The 27713-nt window shown below is 40.1% G+C and overlaps 1 protein-coding gene across 1 annotated transcript in view; it reads right to left on the bottom strand.

Annotated features, from left to right (window-relative positions):
- Positions 1 to 11171: 11171 nt before the first annotated feature.
- Positions 11172 to 27713, bottom strand: part of LOC129677517 (hyaluronidase-1-like) — an 18218-nt gene continuing 1676 nt past the window's right edge. Inside the window, exons 2-3 of the mRNA XM_055608142.1 lie at positions 14977 to 15066; positions 11172 to 11612 (exon numbers count right to left, since the gene is read on the bottom strand). Coding sequence (XP_055464117.1) covers positions 11172 to 11612; positions 14977 to 15066 — 531 coding nt within the window. The remainder of the gene's footprint in view (positions 11613 to 14976; positions 15067 to 27713) is intronic.

Raw genomic sequence — 27713 nt, 5'->3', positions numbered from 1 at the left:
GATAAGATAGAAACTCCCACGACCTCTTCTTCAATGTAATCCAAAAAGCCTGTGGAAAAATTCAGTTTTCCATTAGTGATTACTTCCAAGAGAAGGAATGCTGTTGCTGTTTACTTATATTTTGACAGCATAATTTATTTTAAAGTTATGATGATTCTGACAAATGAATTGAGATGTGAAATCAAGTGTCATGGTCAGGTTTCTACAGAGGTAAGCAAAAAAATTTCAAGAAGAGTCCAAGGAGTACGAAACCTGTATGCCCACCATGAAATATGAGTAAGATGTGTGGTTTATAATGAAAAACAGATGTGAGATGATACAATCACTTTGGAAAGCTTGCTAATATCAGGCAGGCATTACATGTAGATGCTTTAGTTGTTCCGTCATAAGAATTACGTAGCAGTCTATAATTAATTGCATTTCCAGTTTGGAAGAGAGAAAACTGAGACATAAATGGGATGCCCTGTTTGGTGTCCCATTACATGAAAAATAAGGCACTGCGAGCAAATACTAGAAAAATGCATGCTAACATAATGGAGTGATTACTCTGGCTGTGAGGGACAAGGAGCGGAGGAACACTAGGGGCTGATTTAAGATGGTAAGAGACAAAGAACTGTCACATTTCTCTTTTGGTTTTCTGGGGGAAAGTACAAAAGACTTACTTTTAGATACTCACTGCAAAGATCAGTGAAACGGAGATGCCTTGTGCTTAGGTGTATCACCGTGATATTGAGACATGTAGTCGTCTGCTCATTAAGTGGCCAGAAAACAGACCCATTTCCACTTCCTCTATGGTGAATTCTGCACCAACTGCCTTGATGAAATGTGCTTCACTAAGTAGACCCAAAATCCAAACGCTTCCCCAGCTTTCAGTGCAGCTCTGATGCTGATTTGGACCTTGAAAAAAATCCCTTAGATGCATCCTGATCAAGCCTTTGAACTGAGATCTTGGGATTCAAAGACTCTAAGAGGTGGTGGTGATAGCATTCCAACATGGAGGAGGTAGGGAGAAGCTCCGTGAATAAAATGCTGTTGTAGAAGTATGAGAACCTGAGTCTGGATGCCCAGCACCCACATAAAAGCAGGGATAGTGGGACTCCCCTGCAACCTCAGCACTGCGGGAATGTAAACAGTTGGATCCCTGGAGGTCGCTAGCCAGCTACCTGGCTGAATTAATGAGTTTAAGGTTCGGAAGGAGACCCTCTCCTAAAAACTAAGATGGAAATGATAAAGGGAGATACTGGGCACTGAGCTCTGCTCTTCACATGCTCTTGAGCAGGTAAGTGCACCTGCATTCACATTCACACCACACACACACATACACACACAACAGAAGTGGCCTGGTTGGTGGGACACCGAACCTCCATGTTTCCGCTGTGTGGTAACAACATTGTTCTTCTGGCACAGATCTTTTCTGTTCACATGTGGTACATTTTATTTCAAATCAGAGACTGCGACAGAGGCTCTTTCAGTGGAACCTCTGGCTTGGTGAGAATTATAGAGAGATAAATAAATGTATGGTTATACAGATACAGGTTTCTCAATGAGTTTTTCTCATAATTTTTTAATTAAAACTTTAGCACCAATTGTATTGTAATACAATCCATTTTATTTATATGGCTCTTGAAGGCCCATAATTTATTATAAATCTATTTCACATCATGATCACAGAACACCGGAATACCTTCTTTTGAACAAATTTTAGAACTGTTGTGCTTTCTGTGTTCTTCCTTTCTATTTTTTCTCCCCAACAAAATAAGCTTAACTTTTTAAATATATAAAAATGACTATTTCAGTGATTGCTCTCACATAGCTGTTTTCTCTGGGCGAAATCCCTTCTTCCATGAGGGAGGGTCAGTATGCACAGGACAGCAAAAATTTACACGATTCATAAGATGTACAAGGCCACTCCCCAAAGCCCTGTAATTCACACCCAGCTGTTGGGGTAGAGCCTGCTCAGTGGTGAAGACGCACGCACAAAAGGTGCAGGAAGAGCTGGTTATGCAGCTTTTGTGAGTAATCACCCATCACCTGGAGGCTTAGCCTCCTTGGTGAAGCTTTCCTGTGTCATCCAAGGCTGGAGTAGGAGTGAAGCTTCTCAGTGATGGGTGGCTGACAAGGACAGTCACTCATGCTCCAGGAAGCAGTCCCTTACCTGTCTTCTCATAAGCAACCCCAGTCATTGGGTGGGAACCTATCTTTGGTCTGTTGGTGTTCTCTACTTGAATAAATAATCCATTTTTATGAATCTCCTTAGGAAAAGACACATAACACTAGTATTTGGAAATTTCACTGTCTTTCAGTGTGAGAAGTTACGTTTCTTTCTGAAGCAGAACCATGTTATGTCTTTAAGAAACACGATCTAAGAGAGAATATGAACTCTAATTCTCCAGCTTGTGTCTGTGGTAGTTCTGCTCACTCTGTGCTCTTTGAACTCCTGTGCCTCACTCTCTGGTTGGCATCTCCTCAAAGACAGCTTTCTTATCGCACAGTCATCTCACTGAATTCAACAAATTGTGGGCATGTTAGGGCTGTGTTCTGACCTCCCATGTTTAGTTGATGCATGCTTGAGCTTGCAGTGCTCATCAGCTTTATAGCCGTCCTCTTCCTGAAATAGCTCTTTCTTTCAGCCTTCAGTACCCTCAACTATAAGTTATCATGCTCATTAAAACTACATAAGATGAAGAGATTTGGCCCCCTAAGGAAAGAGCTAGAGAAATGATACTTGCATATCATTTTTTTAAGGTTTATATCTTAAGTGATTAGGGTTAGGATTAGGGTTGCATAGATATTTTCAGCTCTTTCTAAGGCCTTGAGCCTACACTTCCTTCCATATCCGGATGAATGAGAAACAATTTCATTGCAATGAAATTTGCCAAGTAGTAGTAGCAAATGGTTTATGCTATGTTATAACCAGGTGAATTAAGCACCTGACAAAATAGCAAATAGGTAACTTGAGTATTAATTTGCTTACATTTTATTTCCCCAAGATTTCTAATTTCATTCACAATAGTTACAAACCTTGACACTTGAAAACATGTCAATTGCCATGCCACTGTGGAGCACACCTCTAATCCCAGCACACAGGAGGCAGAGGCAAGAGGATCTCTGGGAGTTTGAGGCCAGCCTTATCTATACAGAGTGAGTTCCAGGAGAGCCAATGATACCCAGAGAAACCTGTCTTAAAAAAAACAAATAAACAAAAAACAAAAGAAAGAAAACATGTAAACTGAAATTATAATTTCTCCTTGTAATATGAGAGGCTCTTCTCACACAGTAAAGAAATTGAGAAGTGTATAAATCATAAATTTTGGATTGCCCTAAGATTACAATAAATGTTTTTTAAATACTTATGCAAAGGCAGAAGGAATTCCAGCCTGGAAAAGCATCCAGTTCTTGACACATCCAACACACTCTACCAAAGAAACCTTGTTGCGTTTGCTCTTGTTGTTGTCAGATACACTTAAGCAGTAACATAAGATTATATTTCTTACTCTATCATGACATGTAACCTGTGTCTAGTATTTCAGGTGCTTTATTCTCTGAAAAAGATGGCCACAGATTGTTTTTATTAAAAATGTTCAACATCCTTTACATAGAAAAAATAAATTGGCATCAAATTATTAACTCTCTGCCCCCTAGATTTCCATGATTATGAAAGCCAACAACATTTCTTTTAAGGATAATAACAGTATTGTCAACAAATAAAAATGACTCGAGATACATGATCATTTACTTTGTTAACAGGAAAGAAAAGCTAGATTATGGTTGCTTAATTTAAAAAAAAATGTATTTCCTGCTTACTTTAAGAATCATGCACGGACTGGAGAAATGGCTCGGCTGTTAAGAATATTTGTTGCGGGATGGCTCAGAGGTTAAGAGCACTGGCTGCTCTTCCAGAGGTCCTGAGTTCAATTCCCAGCAACCACATGGTGGCTCCCAACCATCTATTATAAGATCTGGTGCCCTCTTCTGGCCTGCAGGTGTGCGTGACATTGTGTACATCTTTAAAAAAAGAATCATGCGCTCAGATGTAACCCATAGACTCAGTCTGCAGGGGCTGTCCCTGGTATGAACTCAGTGGCTGGCTCTTTGATCACCTCCTCCTCCTCGAGGGGAGCAGCCTTGCCAGGCCACAGAAGAAGACAATGAAGCCAGTCCTGATGAGACCTGATAGGCCAGGGTCAGATGGAAGGGGAGGAGGACCTCCCTATCCGTGGACTAGGGGAAAAAATTAGGGGAAGAAGAGGGAAGGAGGATGGGGTTGGGAGGAAATGAGGGAGGGGGCCACAACTGGGATACAAAGTGAACAGATTTATAATAAATAATAAATAAAAAAAAGAAATGTACAACATCTAAAATTCTATTACATGTAAAAGAAAAAAAAAAAACCTCCAAAAAATAATCTAAGCTGAGGAGACAAGTCATAAGACAACAAGTAATTGTGGATAAAGGTACAAGTGAAAATAGAATTTTAAATACTGAGTTTGTTAAGGTTCACACGATTTTGGGGGGTTTTGTTGTTGTTATTGGGTGTTTTTTATTTTGTTTTGTTTTGTTTTTTGCTTAGAAAAGTTACATATTATGAGTCTCAAAACAAAAGTCATGAAAGTTGAAACTTGAGTCTCTGCACATGATTGTTTCATGGCTTGTTGTTTGTTTTTGTTTTGTTTTGGTTTGGTTTGGTTTGGTTTTTTAAGTTTTCTTATCTTCGTCCATGAAATGAATGTTCAATTCCTTGCCTATGGCTACCTAGCAGGTACTTAACAATTAGGACCTCATAAGAGGCTTGCTTCCATATAAGTGAATTCTGAATGACAGTTGCAGTAAATACTATGCCTAGGATGTCTTGGCTAGTGCTACAAGAGCCTCATGTCTGTCATCAGGTATCACAAGGGACAGTTGTATTCTTTCATAGGCAGCCTAGATGCTGGAGTTACTCTGTCTCTACTTGATTAGCACAAGAGAGACCCGTGTTCTAGAGAAAACCTCATATGGAAAGAATATTTTATGTAAACATATAAAATAGAAAATAAGTTTATTTTATCATAAGTTTATTATTTATCATATTATTTATTAATTGTCAATCAATATATAAGCATGTGCGTGTATTGGGTGAAACTTTGTCTTGCAAGGTTTCTGTTTTGCTTCTTCCTGTTCTTGAGTGATTTCTTTGAGAAAAAGAACACCTATAAATTACTTACTCATCTGGGAATGAAGGAATAAGAAACGATAAGTTTATTCCCTAACCTACTCTGTTTAGCTAGTAATTTCTCAAGTTCTCACTTTCTGTTTGATATTTATAGACATTATGCAGATAACTTTGGCTCCATCCTAACAAAATTTTTCAACTTTAAGCTTTTACCTATCCAATAGATTTAATTATTTAAGATTTATCTTTCTTGTACCATTTTGTACTTATCCTTTCTTTTTTAGAAAAACACATCTATATGAGTATATTTATTTTTACCCTTTTCCTAATTAGGAAGAGATTTTTCTTTCACAAAATGGATATTGATCATTTCTAACTATGCAGTCAGTTTCTGAGTACTTGGATAAAATTTAAATATTTTTATGATACAAATATCTATTTTGTGTATCCTTTCCAATGTGACATGTTTCCTAAAAACTGAAACATTCCTAAGAACTGTAAATAGCAAATCTTTCAGTATTAATCATTATGGCAGCTATAATTATTGTAGAATGGAGTGTAAGGCATTACTAAAGATTAGGAAAAGTATTTTATTGAATAAATATACTGTTACTGTCATGAAAATAGTTAGCATGAGGAATTCTTTGCCACTATTAATTATAAAATGACTAAAGCTCTCTCATAAACAGGTATTGAAGCTATTTACTAGGCCTGCTCTATGAAATATCATTCAATTCATCAAAAGTTAAAGCTATGATACACACTACAAAAACTTGCTTTTCCAAGAAACTATTGATATAAAATAGAAGTAAATCAGCCTTGATTTATTTAGCATAAAAGTGAGAAATTTTCAAATATAAACATATAGTGTATAAAAACTATTAAATTTAATTTACAACTACCAGTGACAAATACATTTTTAAGAGACTGGAGTCCCCAAAAGCAGCTCATATTTTAGAAGGCACTTCATTTGAACAATAAAGTTAGGCTAAGAAAGAAATTGGAATATTCAAGTCAGTGAAGATTAGTTTTCTTCTAGCTGTTGTAAGAAGACATTTTGAAAAACTATTTTTAAATTTTTTCAGACAGAACAAAAAGTATAGTTTACCTTTGCTTTTGTTTGCCTGCTGGTCCTTTATTCACCTGGTACAGAGCAGAGGCTGAGTGGCGAGGACACCTCACGGGTCCCAAAAGCCTGTCATTACAGAGCTGACTCAGTCCTCCAAGCTAAACAGGAGGCCTGCATTAAATCTCTTTATAATCAAAGTCAGGCTCCCTTAACACTATCTTAGTATAAATGAGCATTGCTTTCTTAAAATATCCAATTTAAATTTGCTGACTTGAGGGGAAGAAAAGAAAACTGGTTGAGATTCCAGTGGTAAAGACCGTGCACGTAAGATTTCCAGACTGACGAGCAAAGTGGGGCAAGGGCTCGTGCACTGTGTGCTAGCTTAACAAACAGGCCCTAATGTGCTGGCCTCGACAGCAGAATAATTGACTCTTAAGTGGAGCAATTAGTATCACCCTGACAAAATTTATGAACCACCCAGAACCAGTGGCTCAAGATGGTAACTTAAGCACATATGCCTTTATTGAATGTACCATTCTCTGCACGTGGTATTAGATGAAATAAATGTAAAGCTGAAAACGAGAAGGCTGGATATGACTCACACACTGAAAACGGGTGAAATCGAATAAGGAAATGTGAAAAATAAAACAACAAACAAGGTCCGTAGTAAAACAGTAATATAGAGGCCTCAGCTGTCCCTTTCCTTAAAAGAGACTTCTGTGACTGACACGAGGAAACCATGAAAGTGGATGGAAGGCAATTATCAGAGCTCTCGGTTGGAATGCTATGTACAGCTCTGAGAACCAGTCAGACTTCTCTGCCATTTGCAAAGTGTGTGGAGTGGCAAGCAGGAGAGACACCTGACCTCACAATACTTAAACAGCTCTTCCTATAGAGGGCTCCATTTGTGCACTGGGCCGAACACAGGAGCACAGTTTAAATGCACAAAGGTTGTCTCCCTAGGGAGCACGTTAGGCGGGAGAGATTGCTGGGCTCTTCTCTCCTAACTCCCTCCGACCTGCGTGCTGTCCACTTGTATGCACCAATGGAATGCTACTCGCCTACATTCCCGGCCGCTATCGCAGAGTCCTTGTCCCATGCAGCACAGGAATTTTGTGGAGTAAATAACTGAAGCACAGGAGAGACACTCCTACGACGGAATTTTCAACAGAGTCCTTCACGGATATGATTACCAAGGACTACGAGACACACCACACAGGCCGACAGAGGAGAAAGTAAGAGAGGGAACAGCTGATGCTAGAGAATGGTGAAGGGGATGGAACAGCAGTAACACTAAAAAAAAATAAGAAGAAGAAAGTGTCAGGTCTACCCTCAGGAGGCAGAAGCAGAAGGATCCTGAGTTCAAGGCCATTCTAGGCAGCATAAGGAGACCCTGTGACAGAAAACAACCCCTAATGAACATGTTATATTTTTAGAGAGATTTAAGGTGCTGCAAAATCTGATAGCAAAACAAGGCTAATGAGAAAGGAGGAATGACATGCATCTCCCAAAGAGCTCTTTGAAATCAGTGAGTAACTAAACTGTTACTATAAGGGGAAAAAAGTGAAAAAAAAAATCTATAGTACAAATCAAAAGTTTTATAAAATCGTGGAATACTAGAGAGAAAAGCATCACAGAACTGACACAGAAGAGCCAGGACTCAGTCCAATAGAAATGTCATAAAAGAATGGAGAAAAGGAGAACAGAACTAACTTAAAAATAAAATTTTCCTGAGCTGAATCAGGAGTCTGTATTTGAAGAGAACTTCAAAAGACATGGTAAAGAAAGTCATTCGTACAAAAAAATAAACACACCACAAATTTGCTGAGAGCCGAAGGGTATAATTATAACATTCTCTTCGTGAGATGAAGATGTGCATTCTTTCTGACTGGAAAGAAGGAGTGGTGTGGAATAGTGACGGAGAAATACAAGTGCCTGAATAAAGAGTGCTGGGTGCGCTTGTGTATTTGTTTAAAAAAAAACCATGAATGGAGGTAAAGGAGGGTATTCTCAACAAGAGACTGCTGCTCCTCAGGCTAAAGGTAATCCTTCCCACTGGTTTCTAACATAACCTTTATCATCTTCTAAGATGTTTCCTTTCCTGAATGAAGTCATTTGTGGTACTTTATTAGACACTGGGCTAACAGAGGATTCCTCTGTTCATTTCCCTTGGGAATTTGTCTTAAATAGATATGAAAACACACATGTGTATTTGTCTTTGAGTTAAACACAGTAACTTCTCATTTTCAGGGGTGGCTGATTAAGCATATAGTCTAGGAGTGCTGTTGAGACCTGCTCTTTGTACCAATTGACACACTTGCAGCCGTCTTTGAATTCAGCTTCCATTTTGTTTATAAGGTTAAGTTCAAAAATTTTAAACTTTTTAACTTTGCTTCCTAAAAGTAGTTATACATAGCTGACAGTAACAAACCCTGCCAGAGGGTCAAGTTAACTTACACTAAAAGACTCTGCCAGAGAGTCGAGCTGACCTTCTAATTTACTATGATTCAATAGTGCCATAACCTATCCTTTGTTATCTACTCACTTGGCTACACTCTTGTTTGCCCCCTTGCTATCTATACACCTGGCTGCACTCCGTAGTACTTTGGAGAACCCTAACCGCTGCCTCACTTACCTCACTTAGAACCAATCACCTTATAGGTTAGCTGATAATGCTTTGTCTAGTTAGCCAAAACCACAATACTGCTTTGTATAGTTAGCCAAAATGAGTTACTGCCATCCCCATGTCTTTTATTCAGCTTTGTCTATAAAAAGCCTACTGTAAGAACAGTTTCATGTCACAGGTAGGCTCCTGAGTCCTTACTGTGGCTCTGATCAATCAGCTTGGAAAAGATGTGCAATAAGCATCAATATCTAGCCAGGACCCATGTCTGAGAGGTTTATGTGTCACATCTTGGGCTCTAACAGTGAAATGTATGCAAGCTAAAGAAAGGGACATCAAGGCTTGAAAAAAAAAATCCTGCATAATCTGCACTTGACCTCAGATTTGCAAACTACAGTTTGAAGAATCTGCCATGAGAAATGCGACCACGGGGGCTGGTGGGATGGCTCAGTGAAGAATGTTACTGCTCTTGAAGAGAACCTGGGTGAGGCTCCCAGCACCCACATGCCCCCGACAAATATTTGCAATTCCGTTAGTAGGCGACCTGAAACCTCTCAGGCCTCTGAAGGCAGTGTGTCCACATACTGCACATACATACAAGCAAAGTAGTCAGACACGTAAATTGGGTTTTTTTTTTAATATGGCTTTTTATTTTATAATACTGGTTAAATAAAATTGAATAATGTTCTTAGAAAATGGTGGATGACTGTCTAGGGTTAGTATCATTTCTTCTACTAATTTATCATGTCTTCCCTTTTCCCCTACAAATGCCAATCATTTCATATTCCCTAATTATCTCAGAGGCATTTTAAACAGTAAAGTCTACCTCTAATGTACTCATTGTAGCTGGACAAAACTGAGCATGTCTCTATGATTCTTTACATGTTTAATTTCCTTCATCTTCAAGATGGTGTTACTACTTAATATTTGTCTTTCCTGTTTTATTGGAATGAGTTCAGTGTCTGAATCTTATATAGTAATAGTTAAATGATTTTTCATCCCTGAAGACTAGGGGTAACCATTGCTTCTTATATGACACAGTAGCCAGTAAAATACTTATGAAAAACATTGGATGCTTGTGCCTAAAGCTTTAATTCCTGTAAATATAGGTTTGTGCTACAGGATACCAACAAAACAGAAAAACTTATACATACCCTTCAATCTAGCTTCCCATATTTCATTGCTTCTTAACTTTTTATTTTTTCCCAGAATACATGATGTAATAACTAATTAATGAACCATTCAATGTTAGTATAAAAATCTGAATATGACTTTGTATAAAATTATACCTGTGTTTCAGGATGTAATCCATGTAATAGTGAAATATTTGAGACATGTTACACAGGAAAATCCATTTCCTAGCCTCAGAAAGTAAATAATATTTAGGGCACCACACTCTATTAGGTCCTTGTGACATAAAATTATTTGGATTACAGCTAGGTCAGGTCAAGTCATCATAATGAGATTTTCAAATGAATTACCAGCCAGTGAAAATAAACAAACTGTTTGAGTATAGTATATTTCAATAAATTAAGAAGTACCAAACAAAAGAATTCCCCACATAAATTCTATTATGTAGGAAGCTAGTAGGGTTTTATCTTTCCGTATAGATGAGACAAATGAATATCCAAGATACTCTGGATAAAGTTAATCCCCAATGTAAACATTTAAAGAGTCATTTTCATTTCCATAGGTTAATATGTTGTTATTGTTGCTGTTGTCATCGTATTGCTTGTTATTTAAAAGTTCAGAATCCTTGCAATACAGAGTTGTTCCCCCTGGATTTGCTTTTCTTGATTTCAGGAACGCTTTTCCCAGATACATTCTTTTGGGTTTTCCCCTTTCGTACTTTTATTTTCCTTTCTTTTCCTTTCTCTCACTATGTTGTCTTGATTGGCTTTAACTCACTTTGTAGGCCAAGCTGGCCTTAAACTTGCAATCGATCTCTGCCCTCCAGGTGCTCAGATTGCAGGAGGGAGGAAATGATAATGTTTGGCTCTCTGATAGTATTTACCCGTCTCTTCTGCTACCTGATCTTCTCACCATAAAGACCTTATGTGACTAGCCTGTATAAAGTCTCCAGTACTTTCTAACAGTTCCTAATGCCTTAAGCCGGTTTTCTCTTTATTCTAAGTTCTATCACCATCATATATGTGTGTCAATTTACTGCTTATTTATTCTTAATCAATTTCTAAGCCCCATGAGGACAGGTCTATTTAGATGCATAAAGTGAGCATCTAACAATCAATTTGTATGAAACCTAAAACTAAAAAGTCTTTAGAAAAGGCTTGAAATCTAAGAAACAACATTTTCTTCTTTTTAGTATTTTAAGAAAAAATGGACATTGTAATAGGGAATAGGAAAATTTTCACCAGAATCACCGATAAGGTCATGCCAAGAAAAATAAATGAATTAAATGCAATTGTAGGAGCCTTGTTCTTCCGACTCAATAGATTTGGAAAACGAGATCTGCAGGATTCTCCGTGCCAGCCATAGTAACAGTGACACACAAATCCAGTCTTCATATTCATTATTGTCTTCATCTTACTCCTTGGAGAAATGACAAATTTGAGGCTCTTGTTTGAGACATCATTCTTGTGGCTATTTGGGGGCATATGCAGATAAAAGGAGGATTCGGGTGTCCTTCGAACACATCTCCCATGACTGTTACATAAACTCTGACTACAGAGCTTTGCTGCAGATGTTACATTGAGAACATAAGGACCCAATAGCCCTTGAACAGTTTCTTGCACAGATAAGCAAGCCTCCTGTAAGGGAAAAAAAAAAAGAATGAGAGATGCTTAAATAACAGAACAGAATCTAGAAATAAACTCACATATATACAAGCATATAGAGGAATTTTAATTTAGAACATGTCTGCTCTGGCAAGAGATCATATCCAAAGACCTTCTAGGTCTGTGTGATCTGGCTGGTATACAAACATGCCTTTAATCCAGGAGACAGAGGCAAGCAGATCTGAGTTCAAGGCCAGCCTGTTATAGAGCAAATTTCAGGTAAAGAAAAGCTTAGGTCCAGGCATGGTTAATCCCCAACAATGAAGGTAAAGTTAGTTTGTAGAGGGAAACATCCATGTTTGAAAGTGATGTCTAATTGAGTGGTAGAAACAGGGATGAATCATAGAAAGACTTGACACGCCTATCTCTCCCTACGAGAGGCAAGAGAAGCCACTTACGGGGCAATGGAGAGAGGAGGCAGTTTTACTGGGACAGTAAGAGAGAGAGAGAGAGAGAGAGAGAGAGAGAGAATAAGCTAGACACAGGTGAAGACAGAATGAGCCAGAGTAGGAGAAGGAGCTAGAAGATTAGAAAGAAAGAAAAGCCAGGCAGAGCAATTCAGAGGCTGAGAGAAAAGCCAGATTGAATAAGTTAGCTAGGAGAGGAGTTTGAGCCCAAACAGCTGAGTTGAACCAGGAGGCTATGAGCTCAGAAATAAAAAGAAAATGTGAGCAAATGTATTAGACTGAAAACATTCTAGGCCCAGGTTAGCTTGTACGAAGGATAGAAGCTTCCAGGATTAGGCCTAGGTTAGCAGAAGGAGACAGTAAGCCTCCAAGACAACAACTGAACCAGACAAACAAAAGTTCCTTTTACACAAGCAATTGATTTTTGACAAGGGTGTCAAGAATATACGACATGGAAAAGACCAACTTGTTAACAAATAGTGTTGGGAAAATTGTCTAAATAATATTGAACCACTAGCTTATACAATATTTGAAACTTAACAAAAAGTGCATTAAACTTAAACATAAAAAAACAGAAACTAATAAAAACCCACAGCAGAAAACAGGTTTTCTTTCCTGCTTCCTGTCAGTCATGACAATTTTCTTGCATGAGACCAGAAGCACAGGTAACAGAAGAAATAATAAACAAGTGAAACTATGTCAGACTAAACACTTCTATACACGAAGAAGAAATAAAACAGTCAACAGAGTAGAAAGGCATCCTACAGAGCAATAGAAAATATGTGCAAAATTTTTATTTCCTGTAGTACCTAGCTACATATCCAAAATCTAAATGGCTCAAAATAACACACACAATAACTGAAAGAAAGAAAAGAATACAATGTGGCCAGATTTGGTGGTATAGGCCTATAACCTCAGCTGTTTGGGAGGCTGAGGCATGACAATCACAAGTCTGAGGCTTGTTGAGTTCTAGGATATCTCAGGCAATTTAATAAGTTCTCATCTAAAAACATGAGGTAAAATGAGGGCTAAAATTATAGCTCACTGGTACATCCTTTACCATATATGTGTGAGGCTTCAGGTTCAATCTCTAACATAGAAAATACCAATAAGTAAAGTTCAATGCCAGACAAGTTTACACAGAAAGTTCTAAACCATTATATAGTGAGATTTTTGTCTCAAGGGGAAAAAATAAAAGCTGCCTAACTCACCTTGTTGCCTGGGCAAATAAACAGAAAGAACTTGAATAAGCATTTTTATTTCCCAAAAAGGCGTAAATCAAGGCTACAAGAGGCCTTACCCGTAAGGTTGGCTAATATTAGCACATAGAGATTATATGCACCAGTGACTTTGTTTGGAGCCCTTTCAGCCTGCTGACCCAAATGTAAAAAAAGACATAGAACCTATTGAATACAGTATGAACAGTCTTCAAAATGTTAAAAATAGGACTACCCTATGATCCCTGTGTACGCACACTTGCACACAGTAAAGGGCCTGTAACAAAAGAGTTCAGATCCTGACCTGGGAGTTAAGCCACACTTCCGTATTCCATGCAGAGCTATTGTTTGTAGGCAAGAACCGCAACTCACCCAAGCATCCATCAAGAGATTGAAGGATAATGATCATGTGATATGCACAATGGAATGTAAGTCAATCTTTAAAAATAGAAGGAAATTCTGCTAGTTAGGACAATGCTAGTGAATCCGGAAGACATTATTCTAAATAAAATTAGAAATCAAAGGAGAAACACAATACTGTATGAGTGCACTTATACACGAATTATCTAAACTGTCAAATCAGTACATTGAATGGTGCATGCATGATAGACAAACAAAGGCTATAAATCTGTTCTATGACATGATATCTATAATTAACAATGCTAGATGATGCACTCCCAAATTTGTTATAAAATAAATGCCATGATAACTATTCTAACAACACAATTTTTAAAATACCAATCAACAATCATAGATACAATTTTCCTCCCACTTACATTTTTATTATAAGCTACCATCAAAATAAAAAAAATAACTGTACAGAATCCATTTTTCATAATAAAATAATTTTCAAGTGTCAGGCATATGCAATAGCATTTATTTGACTAAAAGTCCTGCATTGTGAGTTTAATTCTAGTCCAATTTTTAAATGAAGAAAGTAAGACTAAGAGCAGTTACTAAACGTACCTCAAATTATACCCCCAGGGTATAATAGTCAGCTTCTTACTTTAGGCTGCCCAGTTGAAGATTATGGTTGGCCACCTTTCTGTTAACCATAGTCTAGTATAGAACTGCATGATTAGTGTTCATCTCTCTAGTCTTTGAACTTTGTGAAAACCAGGGAAACAAACAGCAGCCAATTGATGTGAGATAATATTTTTCAAATGTTTTAAATTTTTTAAAATTCTTTATTAATTGTACTTTATTAATTTTGTTTCTCCCCTGTGGTTCCCTCCCTCCTCCCGTCCCAATCCCTCCCTTCCTCCACCCTCTGCATGCATGCCCCTCCCCAAATCCACTGATAGAGGAGGTCTTCTTTTCCTTCCTTCTGATCCTAGTCAATTAGGTCTCATCAGGAGTGGCTGCATTGTCTTCTTCTGTGGCCTGGTAATGCTGCTTCCCCCTCAGAGGGAGGTGATCAAAGAGCAGGCCAATCAGTTCATGTCAGAGGCAGTCCCTGTTTGTATTAAAATCACTGCCTAGAACAGCAATTCTCAGCCTGTGGGTCAAGACCCCTTTAGTAAACTTCCATCTCCAAAAATATTTACACTGAGGTTCATAACAGTAGCGGGATTGTAGCTATGAAGTAGCAATGAAAATAATTTTATGGTTGGAGGTCACCACAGCATGAGGGAGTGTGTTAAGGGAAGCAGCATCAGGAAGGCTGAGAACAACTGACTAGAATGTAGCCCTGACAGGGAAATCAGTACTGACCTCTGAATGGTAATATTCGTATCCTCCCCATAATATTATTCCTGCCGCTCCCAGGGCGGCACTTTCACCAACCGTATGCACTAAGTCCTCCTAGAAATGAAAAGGACCAGGAGAGAGTTCTGTCAATTCATGCTGGACATTGCTTATTCCTTAAGAATGTATTGTATTCATGAAGAAAGTAGCTATAAAAGTACTGGAAAGGGTGATTTGAGCATTTAGTTTATCTGATAATACTCAAGTATTCCAGAAAATGCTCTAAATAATTGGGCTATAAAAATAGAGATTCTAGTCCCTGGACTGGAGTTATGTAAAATGTTGTTTAAGACAGACATATAAGCAAGTAATGACAATACAATGGACTAATATCCACATTTAGGAGAAAAGTAATAACATATGAAACCTTGCGTAGGAACAGGAACACCTACAAAGAAAAACCATTTACTTATGGGTACTAAGATAGTACTGTTCCTAAAACCCATAGTGTGTTGAACAAGACCGGCAGTGCCGGCTGCAGGATACAGCATCACGTTTTTTCAGTCAGGGAGTCCCCAGAGGCCTGGAGAAGTCAGCTCCCAGCTTTCCTCTTAGTTGTCCTACTACTTGATGAGCCCCTAGTGGTGAACACACAGCACACCTCGGGTATAAGGTACAGAGAAATCAAGCCAAGACTGAACTAAAAGTTTCTTCCTGGCTGGCTAGATTTTGCAGTCCCAGAAGATGCTATGCAGGCTGCTAGGAGAAAGGGGGCGTTAGTGCTCTCACCCAGATGTGAACCCTACAAGAGAGAGGAACAATATACTAGGCAGGATACACTCTCTATACCTGTGGGGGGAAAACTGCTTTGATTGAATTTGAGGCCTGCTGCGCAGGACAGAATCCATACATGTTACTGTAAACCTGGTCAAAAGCCAACATCTCTCTAATTAGAATTAAGGCCCACTCTACACCTCAACAAGAGGAAAACCATGCCTAGAGCTGGAAACTAGCTAAAGATGTGGTTAATGGAGGAGAGTCTACAATCACTAATTTACTAAACCAGCATAATGTCTTATAAAAAATCAATGAATATTTGTGTTTATACTCACATAAAAATGTAGTCTTTACCCCTCATTAAGAAGACTTCTCTTGGAGGCGGGGCAAGATGGCAGCGCCGGGAGGACTCTCATTCTGAGGAGCAGCACAGCAGGATCAGCACAGTGACCAGCAATCAGAACTCGCGGCCATAAAACACAAGTGGTTGTGTTTCCCAGGTGAGAGGATACCCCACGGTGGGGGATTGGATCAGCTTTAACTCACCCTGCTAAACCGCGAAAGAGATCCCCGTTCCGCCAGGCGCTTGGTCGCCAGCCCAGAGCTACCCGCCAGCGCGATCTGGTCACGGTCCCAGACTGAACTGTGGGCCCACAACACCATAGACTGGATTTCCCAGTCGAGAGATAACCCCACGGAGCAGGAAACAATTGGGACCGACCCCAGGTTGCCCAGACATCCCCTGGAAAAGACTCGGGTTCCGCGGGTGCCCCAGGAGCCAGCCCGGACCCAGAGCCGGGAGGGACAAAGGCGCCTGCCTGCACAGAGCCCTGCCTGCGCGTGATTCACCGCCTCAGATAGAACTGTGGGCACCAGGGCACCAGGGCACCAGACTGCATGTCTCTGGCAGGAGGAAACCCCCAGCGGAGGGGGTCAGCAGCTCTAACGCTTAGGACACCCAGCACCAAAACACTTCCTGGACTCACGCAGACTCTAGTGCAGGCAGGAGCGCTGTGCTCTGCCGCCATTGTTGCGTTCCCCTGGGGCACTGGGACACACAGCTGCATCCTCGGACCTGCAGGAGCCGAAGAGCCATTACAGCAGCCCTCAGATACTGTGCCAGGGATCGGCCAGTTGTCCCTGGCTGGACTGCCAAAACTGTAGGAATCCCTGATCCTTCAGGGGGGCTGCACCCACAGCGTCTGGACCAAAGTGGTGCCTACAGCCGCCATCCCAGACAGAGACACACAGCTTCTGGTCCAGAGTGAGGCACCCAGCCTCCAGACCAGAGCAGTGCCCCCAGGCGCCAACTCAACCTAGGTGCACATTCTCCAGGTCCAGAGCAGAGCAATCAGCCTTTGGCCCAGAGACTTGCTGAGTGCACCTCCCACTTTCTCAGACAGAACTGTGCGCCCCAGGATAACAGACTGAGTTTCCCTGTTGGGAGAAAACCCCACAGCTAGGAAATCAGCAGTCTCTTCAAGAGGACTGTACATGGAAATTTAGTGAGCAGCAGCACACTAAAATTATAACAAGAAACCCAGCAGTGGGGCAGCTGTCTTGAGAAATTTTATGGGCAAGAGGAGATCCCCCCCTGCCTAACATAGACCACAGCTACTACTCAGGGCTATAAACCTGAGGTGAGCAGTGGCAACTCCGGAGAAACACTGGCCATACAGTGACCATAACCAAAAAGCAGAGAAGGACTCCTTCAGGAAAAATCATCTTCCGGCCAAGGGGATACTCCCTACCTCAGGACTCCAGGAAGCACAGAAACTAACAGCCAAAACCTAAATCAGCCCAATGGGTAGAGGTCAGCGTAAAGGCTCAACCAACAAAAGACAGAGCAATATGGCATCTCCAAAACCCAGCCATCCAGGGGCGAACAGCCCTGAACAATGCAGCATAATAGAAAATCAAGAAGATGACCTTACATCTATGTTGATGAAGAGAATAATAGAGGAAACAGATAAAATACGTAAAGAATTAGAGGAAGATAAAACCAAACAGATCATGGCTATCCGTAAAGAAATGGAGGAAGATAAAGACAAGCAAATCAGGGCCATCCGTGAAGAAATACGGGAAGATGCAGCCAAACAGCTTGTGGCCTTCAGAGAAGAAATAATTAAATCACTGAAAGAAATCAAAGAGACAGAGTTGAAGGAACTAAAAGAAAAAGAGGAAAATACAAGCAGACAGGTGAAGGAAGTAAACAAAACAACCCAAGACCTGAAGATAGAACTAGAAAAATTAAAGAAAACACAAATGGAGGAAATAATGGAGAGGAAAAATTTAGGGAAGAAAACAGGAACTACAGAGGTAAGCATAACCAACAGAATACAAGAAATGGAAGAAAGAATCTCAGGTGCAGAAGATACAATGGAAGAAATCGATGTATCTGTCAAAGAAAATGTTAAATCCAAAAAATTCCTGACACAGACCGTCCAAGAAATACAAGACAATATGAAAAGACAAAACCTAAGAATAATAGGAATAGAGGAAAAAGAAGACTCCCTTCTCCAAGGCCCAGAAAATATTTTCAACAAAATCATTGAAGAAAATTTCCCCAAGTTAAAGGAGAAGCCAATAAGGATACATGAGGCCTACAGAACACCCAACAAATTTGACCAGAAAAGAAAATCCTCCCGCCACATAATAATCAAAACAGGAAGTATACAGAACAAAGAAAAAATACTAAAAGCTGCAAGGGAAAAAGGCCAAGTAACATATAATGGCAAATCCATTAGAATCACACCTGACTTTTCAACAGAAACTATGAAAGCCAGAAGGGCCTGGACAGATATCATGCAGACCCTAAGAGAACACAGATGTCAACCGAGGCTACTATACCCTGCAAAACTCTCAGTCCTCATAGACGGAGAAAACAAGATATTCAATGACAAAAACAAATTTCAACAATACCTACACACAAATCCAGCATTACAGAAGACACTGGAAGGGAAAATACAACCCAAGAAAATTAGCTTCTGTCAAGAAAACACAGGAAATAATTAACCTTACTACAGCAAAACAAAAAGCAACCAAGCACACAAACTTATGAACACAGCCAACATCAAAATCAAAGGATCTAACAGCCACTGGTCATTAATCTTTCTCAACATCAATGGACTCAACTCTCCAGTAAAAAGACACAGATTAACAGAATGGATACGTAAACAAAACCCAGCAATCTGTTGCATACAAGAAACACACCTAAGGCACAAAGATAGACATTACCTGAGGGTAAAAGGTTGGAAGATGACTTTCCAAGCAAATGGACCCAAGAAACAAGCAGGAGTAGCCATTCTAATATCTGATAAAATAGATTTTCAACCAAAATTAATAAAAAGAGATGAGGAAGGACACTTCATACTCATCAAGGGAAAATTCCACCAGGAAGACATCACAATCCTGAACATCTATGCCCCAAATACAAGAGCACCCACATTTGTAAAAGAAACATTGATAAAATTTAAACCACATATAGATCCCCACACATTAATAGTGAAAGACTTCAACACCCCACTCTCAACAAAGGACAGGTCAACAAAACAGAAATTAAACAAAGAAACAATATCTCTGACAGAGGTCATGAATCAAATGGACCTCACAGACATCTACAGAACTTTACACCCAAACACAAAAGAATTTACCTTCTTCTCAGCACCTCATGGAACCTTCTCCAAAATAGACCATATAGTTGGTCACAAAGCAAGCCTCAACAGATACAAGAAGACTGAAATAATCCCTTGTATCCTGTCTGATCACCATGGAATAAAGCTGGACTTCAACAACAACAGAAATAGCAAAAAGCCTACACACTCATGGAAACTGAACAACTTGTTACTAAATGACAGCTGGGTCAGGGAAGAAATAAAGAAAGAAATTAAAGCCTTTCTAGAACTCAATGAAAATGAAGACACAACATACCCAAACTTGTGGGACACAATGAAAGCAGTGCTAAGAGGAAAGTTCATAGCACTAAGTGCCTTCAAGAAAATTCGAGACAGCTCATTCAAGCAACTTAATGGCCCACTTAAAAACCCTAGAAAAAGAAGAAGCAGACACACCAAAAAGGAGTAGACGGCTGGAAATAATCAAATTCAGGGCTGAAATCAATCAATTAGAAACAAATAAAACAATTCAAAGAATCAATGAAACCAAGAGCTGGTTCTTTGAGAAAATCAACAAGATAGACAAACCCTTAGCCAAGCTAACTAAAAGGCAGAGAGACACCACCCAAATCAACAAAATCAGAAATGAAAAGGGGGACATAACTACAGACACTGAGGAAATCCAAACAATCATTAGGACTTACTTCAAAAGTCTATATGCCACAAAATTTGAAAATCTAAATGAAATGGACAATTTTCTTGATCGATTTGACTCACCAAAGCTGAATCAGGACCAGGTAAATCAACTAAATAGTCCTATATCCCCCAAAGAAATAGAAGCAGTCATCAAAAGTCTCCCATCCAAAAAAAGCCCAGGACCAGATGGCTTCAGCGCAGAATTCTACCAGACCTTCAAAGAAGAGCTAACTCCAATTCTCTTCAAACTATTCCACAAAATAGAAACAGAAGGAACATTACCAAACTCATTCTATGAAGCCACAATCACCTTGGTACCTAAACCTCACAAAGACTCAACAAAGAAAGAGAATTTCAGGCCAATCTCCCTTATGAACATTGATGCAAAAATACTTAACAAAATACTTGCAAACCGGATCCAAGAACACATCAAAGATATTATCCACTATGACCAAGTAGGCTTCATCCCAGGTATGCAGGGGTGGTTCAATATACGGAAATCCATCAATGTGATCCACCATATTAACAAACTGAAAGAAAAAAACCACATGATAATCTCCTTAGATGCTGAAAAAGCATTTGACAAAATCCAACATCCATTCATGTTTAAAGTACTGGAGAGATCAGGGATACAAGGCACATATCTAAACATAGTAAAGGCGATATACAGCAAGCCTATAGCCAACATCAAACTGAACGGAGAGAAACTTAAAGTAATCCCTCTGAAATCAGGGACAAGACAAGGCTGCCCACTGTCTCCATATCTCTTCAACATAGTGCTGGAAGTCCTTGCTAGAGCAATAAGACAGTCGAAGGAGATCAAGGGGATACAGATGGGAAAGGAAGAAGTCAAATTATCACTATTTGCAGATGATATGATAGTATATATGAGTGACCCCAAAAACTCTACCAGGGAACTCCTACAGCTGATAAACACCTTCAGCAAAGTGGCCGGATACAAAATTAACTCAAAAAAATCAGTAGCCCTCCTGTATACAAAAGACAAAAGGGCTGAGAAAGAAATTAGAGAAACAACACCATTCACAATAGCCACAAAGGACATAAAGTACCTTGGTGTAACCCTAACCAAGCAAGTCAAAGACTTGTATGAAAAAAATTTCAAGTCTCTGAAGAAAGAATTAGAGGAAGATATGAGAAGATGGAAAGATCTCCCATGCTCATGGCTTGGAAGGATTAATATAGTAAAAATGGCCATCTTACCAAAAGCAATCTACAGATTTAATGCAATTCCCATCAAATTGCCAACACAATTCTTTACAGACCTGGAAAGAAAAATTCTCAACTTCGTATGGAATAACAAGAAACCGAGAATTGCTAAAACAATCCTCTACAATAAAAGATCTTCTGGAGGTATCTCCATCCCTGATCTCAAGCTGTACTATAGAGCAACAGTTATAAAAACTGCATGGTACTGGCATAGAAACAGAATGGTGGATCAATGGAATCGAACAGAAGACCCAGAAATAAACCCACACACTTACGGACACCTGATTTTTGACAAAGATGCCAAAACCATACAATGGAAAAAAGATAGCATCTTTAACAAATGGTGCTGGTCCAACTGGATGTCTACATGTAGAAAAATGAAAATAGATCCATACTTATCACCCTGCACAAAACTGAAGTCCAAGTGGATCAAAGACCTCAACATAAAACCAGACACATTAAATCGGCTAGAAAAAAAAGTGGGGAATACCCTAGAACTCATTGGTACAGGAGAAAACTTCCTGAACAGAATACCAACAGCACAGGCTCTAAGAGCAACAATCAATAAATGGGACCTCATGAAATTGAAAAGCTTCTGTAAAGCAAAGGACACCGTCATCAAAACAAAGCGACTGCCTACAGATTGGGAAAGAATCATCACCAACCCTCTATCTGACAGAGGACTCATATCCAATATATATAAAGAACTAAACAAGCTGAAAAGCAACAAACCAAGTAATCCACTTAAAAAATGGGGAACAGAGCTAAAGAGAGAATTCTCTGCAGAGGAATATCGAATGGCAAAGAAGCACTTAAAGAAATGCTCAACCTCATTAGCCATTACGGAAATGCAAATCAAAACAACCCTGAGATTTTACCTTACACCCATCAGAATGGCCAAGATGAAAATCTCAAGGGACAACACATGCTGGAGAGGTTGTGGAGAAAGGGGAACCCTTCTCCACTGCTGGTGGGAATGTAAACTGGTACAACCACTCTGGAAATCAATCTGGCGCTTTCTCAGACAACTAGGAATAGCGCTTCCTCAAGATCCAGCCATACCACTCCTAGGCATATACCCAAAAGAGGCGCAAGTACACAACAAGGACATTTGTTCAACCATGTTTGTAGCAGCTTTATTTGTAATAGCCAGAAGCTGGAAACAACCCAGATGCCCCTCAACTGAAGAATGGATGCAGAAACTGTGGTACATCTATACAATGGAGTATTACTCAGCAATGAAAAATAAGGAAATCATGAAATTTGCAGGTAAATGGTGGGACCTGGAAAGGATCATCCCGAGTGAGTTGACCCAGAAGCAAAAAGACACTCACGGTATATACTCACTCATATAAACATACAATATAGAATAAACCCACTAAAAGCTGTACATCTAAACAAACTAAGCAAAAGAGAGGACCCTAACTAAAATGTTCAATCCCCATCCTGAAAGGCAAAGAGGATGTACATCAGAAGAAAAAGAAAATAGGAAACAACCTCGGAACCTGCTACAGAGGGCCTCTGAAAGCCAGAAGAAAACAGGAAACAACCTTGAAACCTGCCACAGAGGGCCTCTGAAAGCTTCTGCAGTATAGACTGTCAAAGCAAATGCTGAGCCTGATGGCCAACTGATGGGCAGAGTGAATGGAATTTTATGTAAGAAGTGGGAAATAGTAAGAGCTGGAGAGGACAGGAACTCCACAAGCAGAGCAACAGAACAAGATAATTTGAACACAGGGAACTTCCCAGAGACTCATACTCCAACCAAGGACTATTTGTGGAGATGATCTGGAACCCCTGCACAGGTGTAGCCCATGGCAGTTCAGTGTCCAAGTGGGTTACATAGTAATGGGAAGAGGGACTGCCTCTGACATAATCTGATTGGCCTGCTCGTTGATCACTTCCCCCTGAGGGGGGAGCAGCCTTACCAGGCCACAGTAGAGGACAATGCAGCCACTTTTGATGAGAACTGATAGACTAAGATCAGAAAGAAGGAGAGGAGGACCTCCCCTATCAGTGGACTTGGGGAGTGGCATGCATGCAGAAAGGGGAGGGAGGGTGGGATCGGCAGGGGAGGAGGGAGGGGCTTATGGGGGGATACAAAATGAATAAAGTGTAATTAATAAAAAAAAAATAAAAGATTTTAAAAAAAAAAGAAGACTTCTCTTTGCAACAGAGACCTTTACAGCAACCATAACCAACAAAATGTAGAATTGTACATACCTGTCCTAATCGATACATCCATGAAATATTCCTGTCCCGCTAGGAGCAGGAAACATTGAGGAAGAGAGAATGGAAAGATTGTGAAAACCACAGGATCAGGGAGCTGACTAGGAGATTGCATCTCCCAGCAATGTCAGAAGCTATACCCAGGAACTGCTGCCAGCATGACAGCCCAGGTGTAGGTTGAACAAGGATGAAACCAATCATCCTACCAAACAGGATAGAGAAAATTTTGTCCATGAGGCCTCAACCCTATGCAAAGAACAACAGGCAACTGAGGGAAGCTCAGAATGAGAGACGTGACCTTCCCCAAAGAAAGCACACCAACTGATTGTTCAGTGCCAAACTTCAAGCCTGAAAACACACATACAACCAGCATTACGAACTCAACAAGTTACATTTAGGAAGATATATGTTCATACATATATGCATGTAATAATCATTAGTTAAAAAACAGGCTGTGAATATGAAAGAGAATGAAAAGGGGTACATAGGAGTATATGGGAGAGTTTGGAGAGGGGAAAGAAAAAAAATGTTGTGATCAAATTATAATCTCAAAAATAAAAAAAATTAAAAACCCATGAGGAAAGTCAGGCTATTTGAGGGAACTAAATACTAGTTTTGTCATATTTATAAAATGTCAAATTTCCTTCTAAATATTTCTCTTTCTAAATATTTCTTCTTCTTGTTGAGATGTAGAGTGGGCCTTAATTCTAATTAGAGACATGTTGGCTTTTGACCAGGTTTACAGTAACATGTATGGATTTTGTCCCATACAACAGGCCTCAAATTCAATCAAAGCAGTTTTCCCCCCACAGGTATAGTGAGTGTATCCTGCCTAGTGTATTGGTCCTCTCTCTTATAGGGTTCACATCTGGGTGAGAACACTAATGCCCCCTTTCTCCTAGCAGCCTGCATAGCATCTTCTGGGACTGCAAAATCTAGCCAGCCAGGAGGAAACTTTTAGTTCAGTCTTGGCTTGATTTCTCTGTACCTTATACCTGAGGTGTGCTGTGTGTTCGTCGCTAGGGTCTCATTATTTCTAAATATTCTAAATATTTGTTCTTGTACAGATGCTATTCTCAGGCTTAAAATAGAAGGTTTTCTCTTCAGTATAAGGCTTTTTGAATGCAGAGATCCAGGCTGCTCAAGATGCTGAGAAAGGTCACAGTTGCTTACTCAGCCCAAACAGAACATTTACACCACCCTATTTAAAGTTCTGGACCGAAATATGGATAAAGACTTCAAAATCTGTCTTTAAAGCATGACACAGCCTGACACAGCCATTTCAAACATGGTAACAAAGCAGCTACAGTTACTGGGCAGGGAACAAGACTGAACCTATCAACAGTGGATCATGGATAGGCAGGGCTCATAGAGTACTGCCCTCTTGCCCTTCTGTTGGCTACTGGAAGATTTTAGGGTGAGCTGGTCATTGTGTGCAGCTGTAGACCCAGTGATAAGTCCACAGGGCATCAATGGATAGTTCCATACCCACAGTCACATTGACAGCCCTTTTTAAAATAAAGATCACAAAACAAAATTAATAGGTATGAATATGGTAAAGAGACTGGCAGAAGGGGAGAGTTACAGGACAGAGGGGAATATGAGAGGGTAGAAAATGAGAGCCATCAAAATGTGTTAAATAGTGTATGAAACTGCCAAAGAACAAATGTTAGCAATACAAAAAAGTCTAATCTACAAGTATTTATTACTGGGAAGGTACAAATTTGCAACTTTAGTGAGATACATTTTTGCAGCCATGTAGAGAAAGCATTGGACAGGGATGTCCAATGTAAGGGATCAAAGATGATAACTAGGGATGAAAATCATTTCATGAAAATGTGAAAAGGCTAACCAATGCAATGCCAGTCAAAAAAAAAAAAAAAAAAAAAAAAAGAGGGAGTCATATCATTCCTAGTTCAGATACTTGCTATATCTTTTGTCTTTTTTAAAATTTACATTTATTTGTTATAATTTATTCACTTTACGTCCCAATTGTAGATCCCTCCCTGGTCTCCTCCGGGTCACAACTTCTCTCCCTCTTTCCCTCTAGTCCTCAGAAGAGAGGAACCCTCCTTCCCTACCATCTGACAGGAGCCTATCAAGTCTCATGAGGACTGTCTGCATCCTCTTCCTCTGTGTCCTGGCAAGGCCCCACTTCCAGGGAGACTATCAAAGAGCAGGCAACAGAGTCCATGTCAAAGACAGCCCCTGCACCTCTTCCTAGGAAACCCACATGGAGACTGAACTGCCTGTCGGCTACATCTGAGCAAGGGGTCTAGGTCCTCTCCATGCATGGTTCTTGGTTGGTGCATCAGTCTCTGCAGGCCCCCGTGGGCCCAGATTTGTTGGCTCTGTTGGTCTTATTATGGTGCTCCTGCCCCCTCCATGTCCTTCTATTCCCCAACTCTCTCCTATGACTCTGTGTACTTCCAAAAGTTTGACTCTGAGTCTTAGCATCTGCTTAGATCCCCAGTAGGACAGAGTCTTTCAATGATGCCTATGGTAAGTTCCCATTCTGTTCCCTCTCTTCAACCACTTCTGGTGTCTATTTTATTTCCCCTTCCGAATGAGAATTAAGCATCCTCCGTAGGGTCCTCCTTGTTATTTATTTAGCTTCCCACGGTACATACTCACTTATAATTCTTTTTAAAATATTTTTTAGAATTATAATTTCTAATTAATCTGCTTTAGGGTTCCTTTCTTTTTTAATTTTTTTATTACAATTTATTCACTTTGTATCTCAGCTGTAGCCCCCTCCCTAGATCCCTCCCAATCCCATCTTCCTCCCTCCCTTTTTTCCTCCCATACCCCTTCCCCAGTCCACTGATAGAGGAGGTCCTCTTCCCCTTCCATCTGATCCTAGTCTATCAGGTCCCATCAGGAGTGGCTGCATTGTCTTCCTCTGTGGCCTGGTAAGACTGCTACCCCCTCAGGGGGGAGCTGAACAAAGAGCCAGCCACCGAGTTCATGTCACAGACAGTCCCTGTTCCCATTACTATGGAGGCCACTTGGACAATGAGCTACCATGGGCTACATCTGTTCAAGGGTTCTAGGTTAACTCTATGCATGGTCCTTGTTTGGAGTATCAGTCTCAGAATCTATTATTTATCCAGTACTCTGCCTTCATGTATACATACACACCAGAAGAGGGCACCAGATCTCATTAAAGATGGTTGTGAGCCACCACATGGCTGCTGGGAATTGAACTAAGGACCATTGGAAGGGCAGATGTAAGTACTCTTAAACACTGAACCATCTCTCCAGCCCCCAGATATAGAATTTTTAGCTACCTGTTGGATAACAGAAAGAAACAGAAGAAAACATTCAAGTGACCCTCAAGTTGAGTGACTGGGTAGATTAGATATTGAGGAAGATAGTATGTTCAGGGCTCTAGGCCAAAAACAAATCATTTCAGAAGTAGAATTAGAGGGAAGGTAGGATGAACAACAGAGGAAATGGTCTAAATGTTTTCCTTCCCGATGATGTATTCTTTGAAAGGCTGTGGCACTCCAGAACCAAGTGGGTAAATCTACATGCCCAACCAAAGTTTCCTACATTGGTGAAAGCTCCAATGACTTGAATTAAGTGTCTCTTATTTGTAATGCTTGGGACCAGAACTACTTCATGTTTCTGACTTTTTCAGATTTTAGAATATCTGCATATATATATTTCAGCATGAGATTGATTCAAGTCTAAATATATATCCATTTTCATGTTTTATAGAAATTTTACATAAAATTCCACTACTGCCCTCACCATCACCACCACAACACAACCGCCACTACCACAACAACTCCAACCACCACCATCACCAATACCATCACCACTCCCACCACCAGCCCTGCCACCACCACCACCACCACCACAGCAGACATCTAAACAACTCCTCAGCTCATTTTCCAAGTGGGTTCCCTAGTCAGGGGTACAGAGACTGTCTCTGATATGAACTCAGTGGCTGGCTCTTTGACCACCTCCCCCTGAGGGGGAAGCAGCTTTGCAGGACACAGAGGAAGACAATGCAGCCAGTCCTGATGAGACCTGATAGGCTAAGGTCAGATAGTTGGGGAGGAGGACCTCCCCTACCAGTGGACTAGGAGAGGGGCATAGGTGGAAAAGTGGGTGGAGATGAGGAGATGAGGGAGGGCTACAGCCGGGATACAAGATGAATATATTGAGATAGATAGATAGATAGATAGATAGATAGATAGATAGATAGATAGA

Source organism: Psammomys obesus, unplaced genomic scaffold (genome assembly GCF_907164565.1).
Source record: "Psammomys obesus unplaced genomic scaffold, mPsaObe1.curated_primary_1811, whole genome shotgun sequence".
NCBI lineage: Eukaryota > Metazoa > Chordata > Mammalia > Rodentia > Muridae > Psammomys > Psammomys obesus.
Note: the sequence above shows the minus strand (reverse complement) of the source record. Positions and strands in the feature narration are given on the sequence as shown.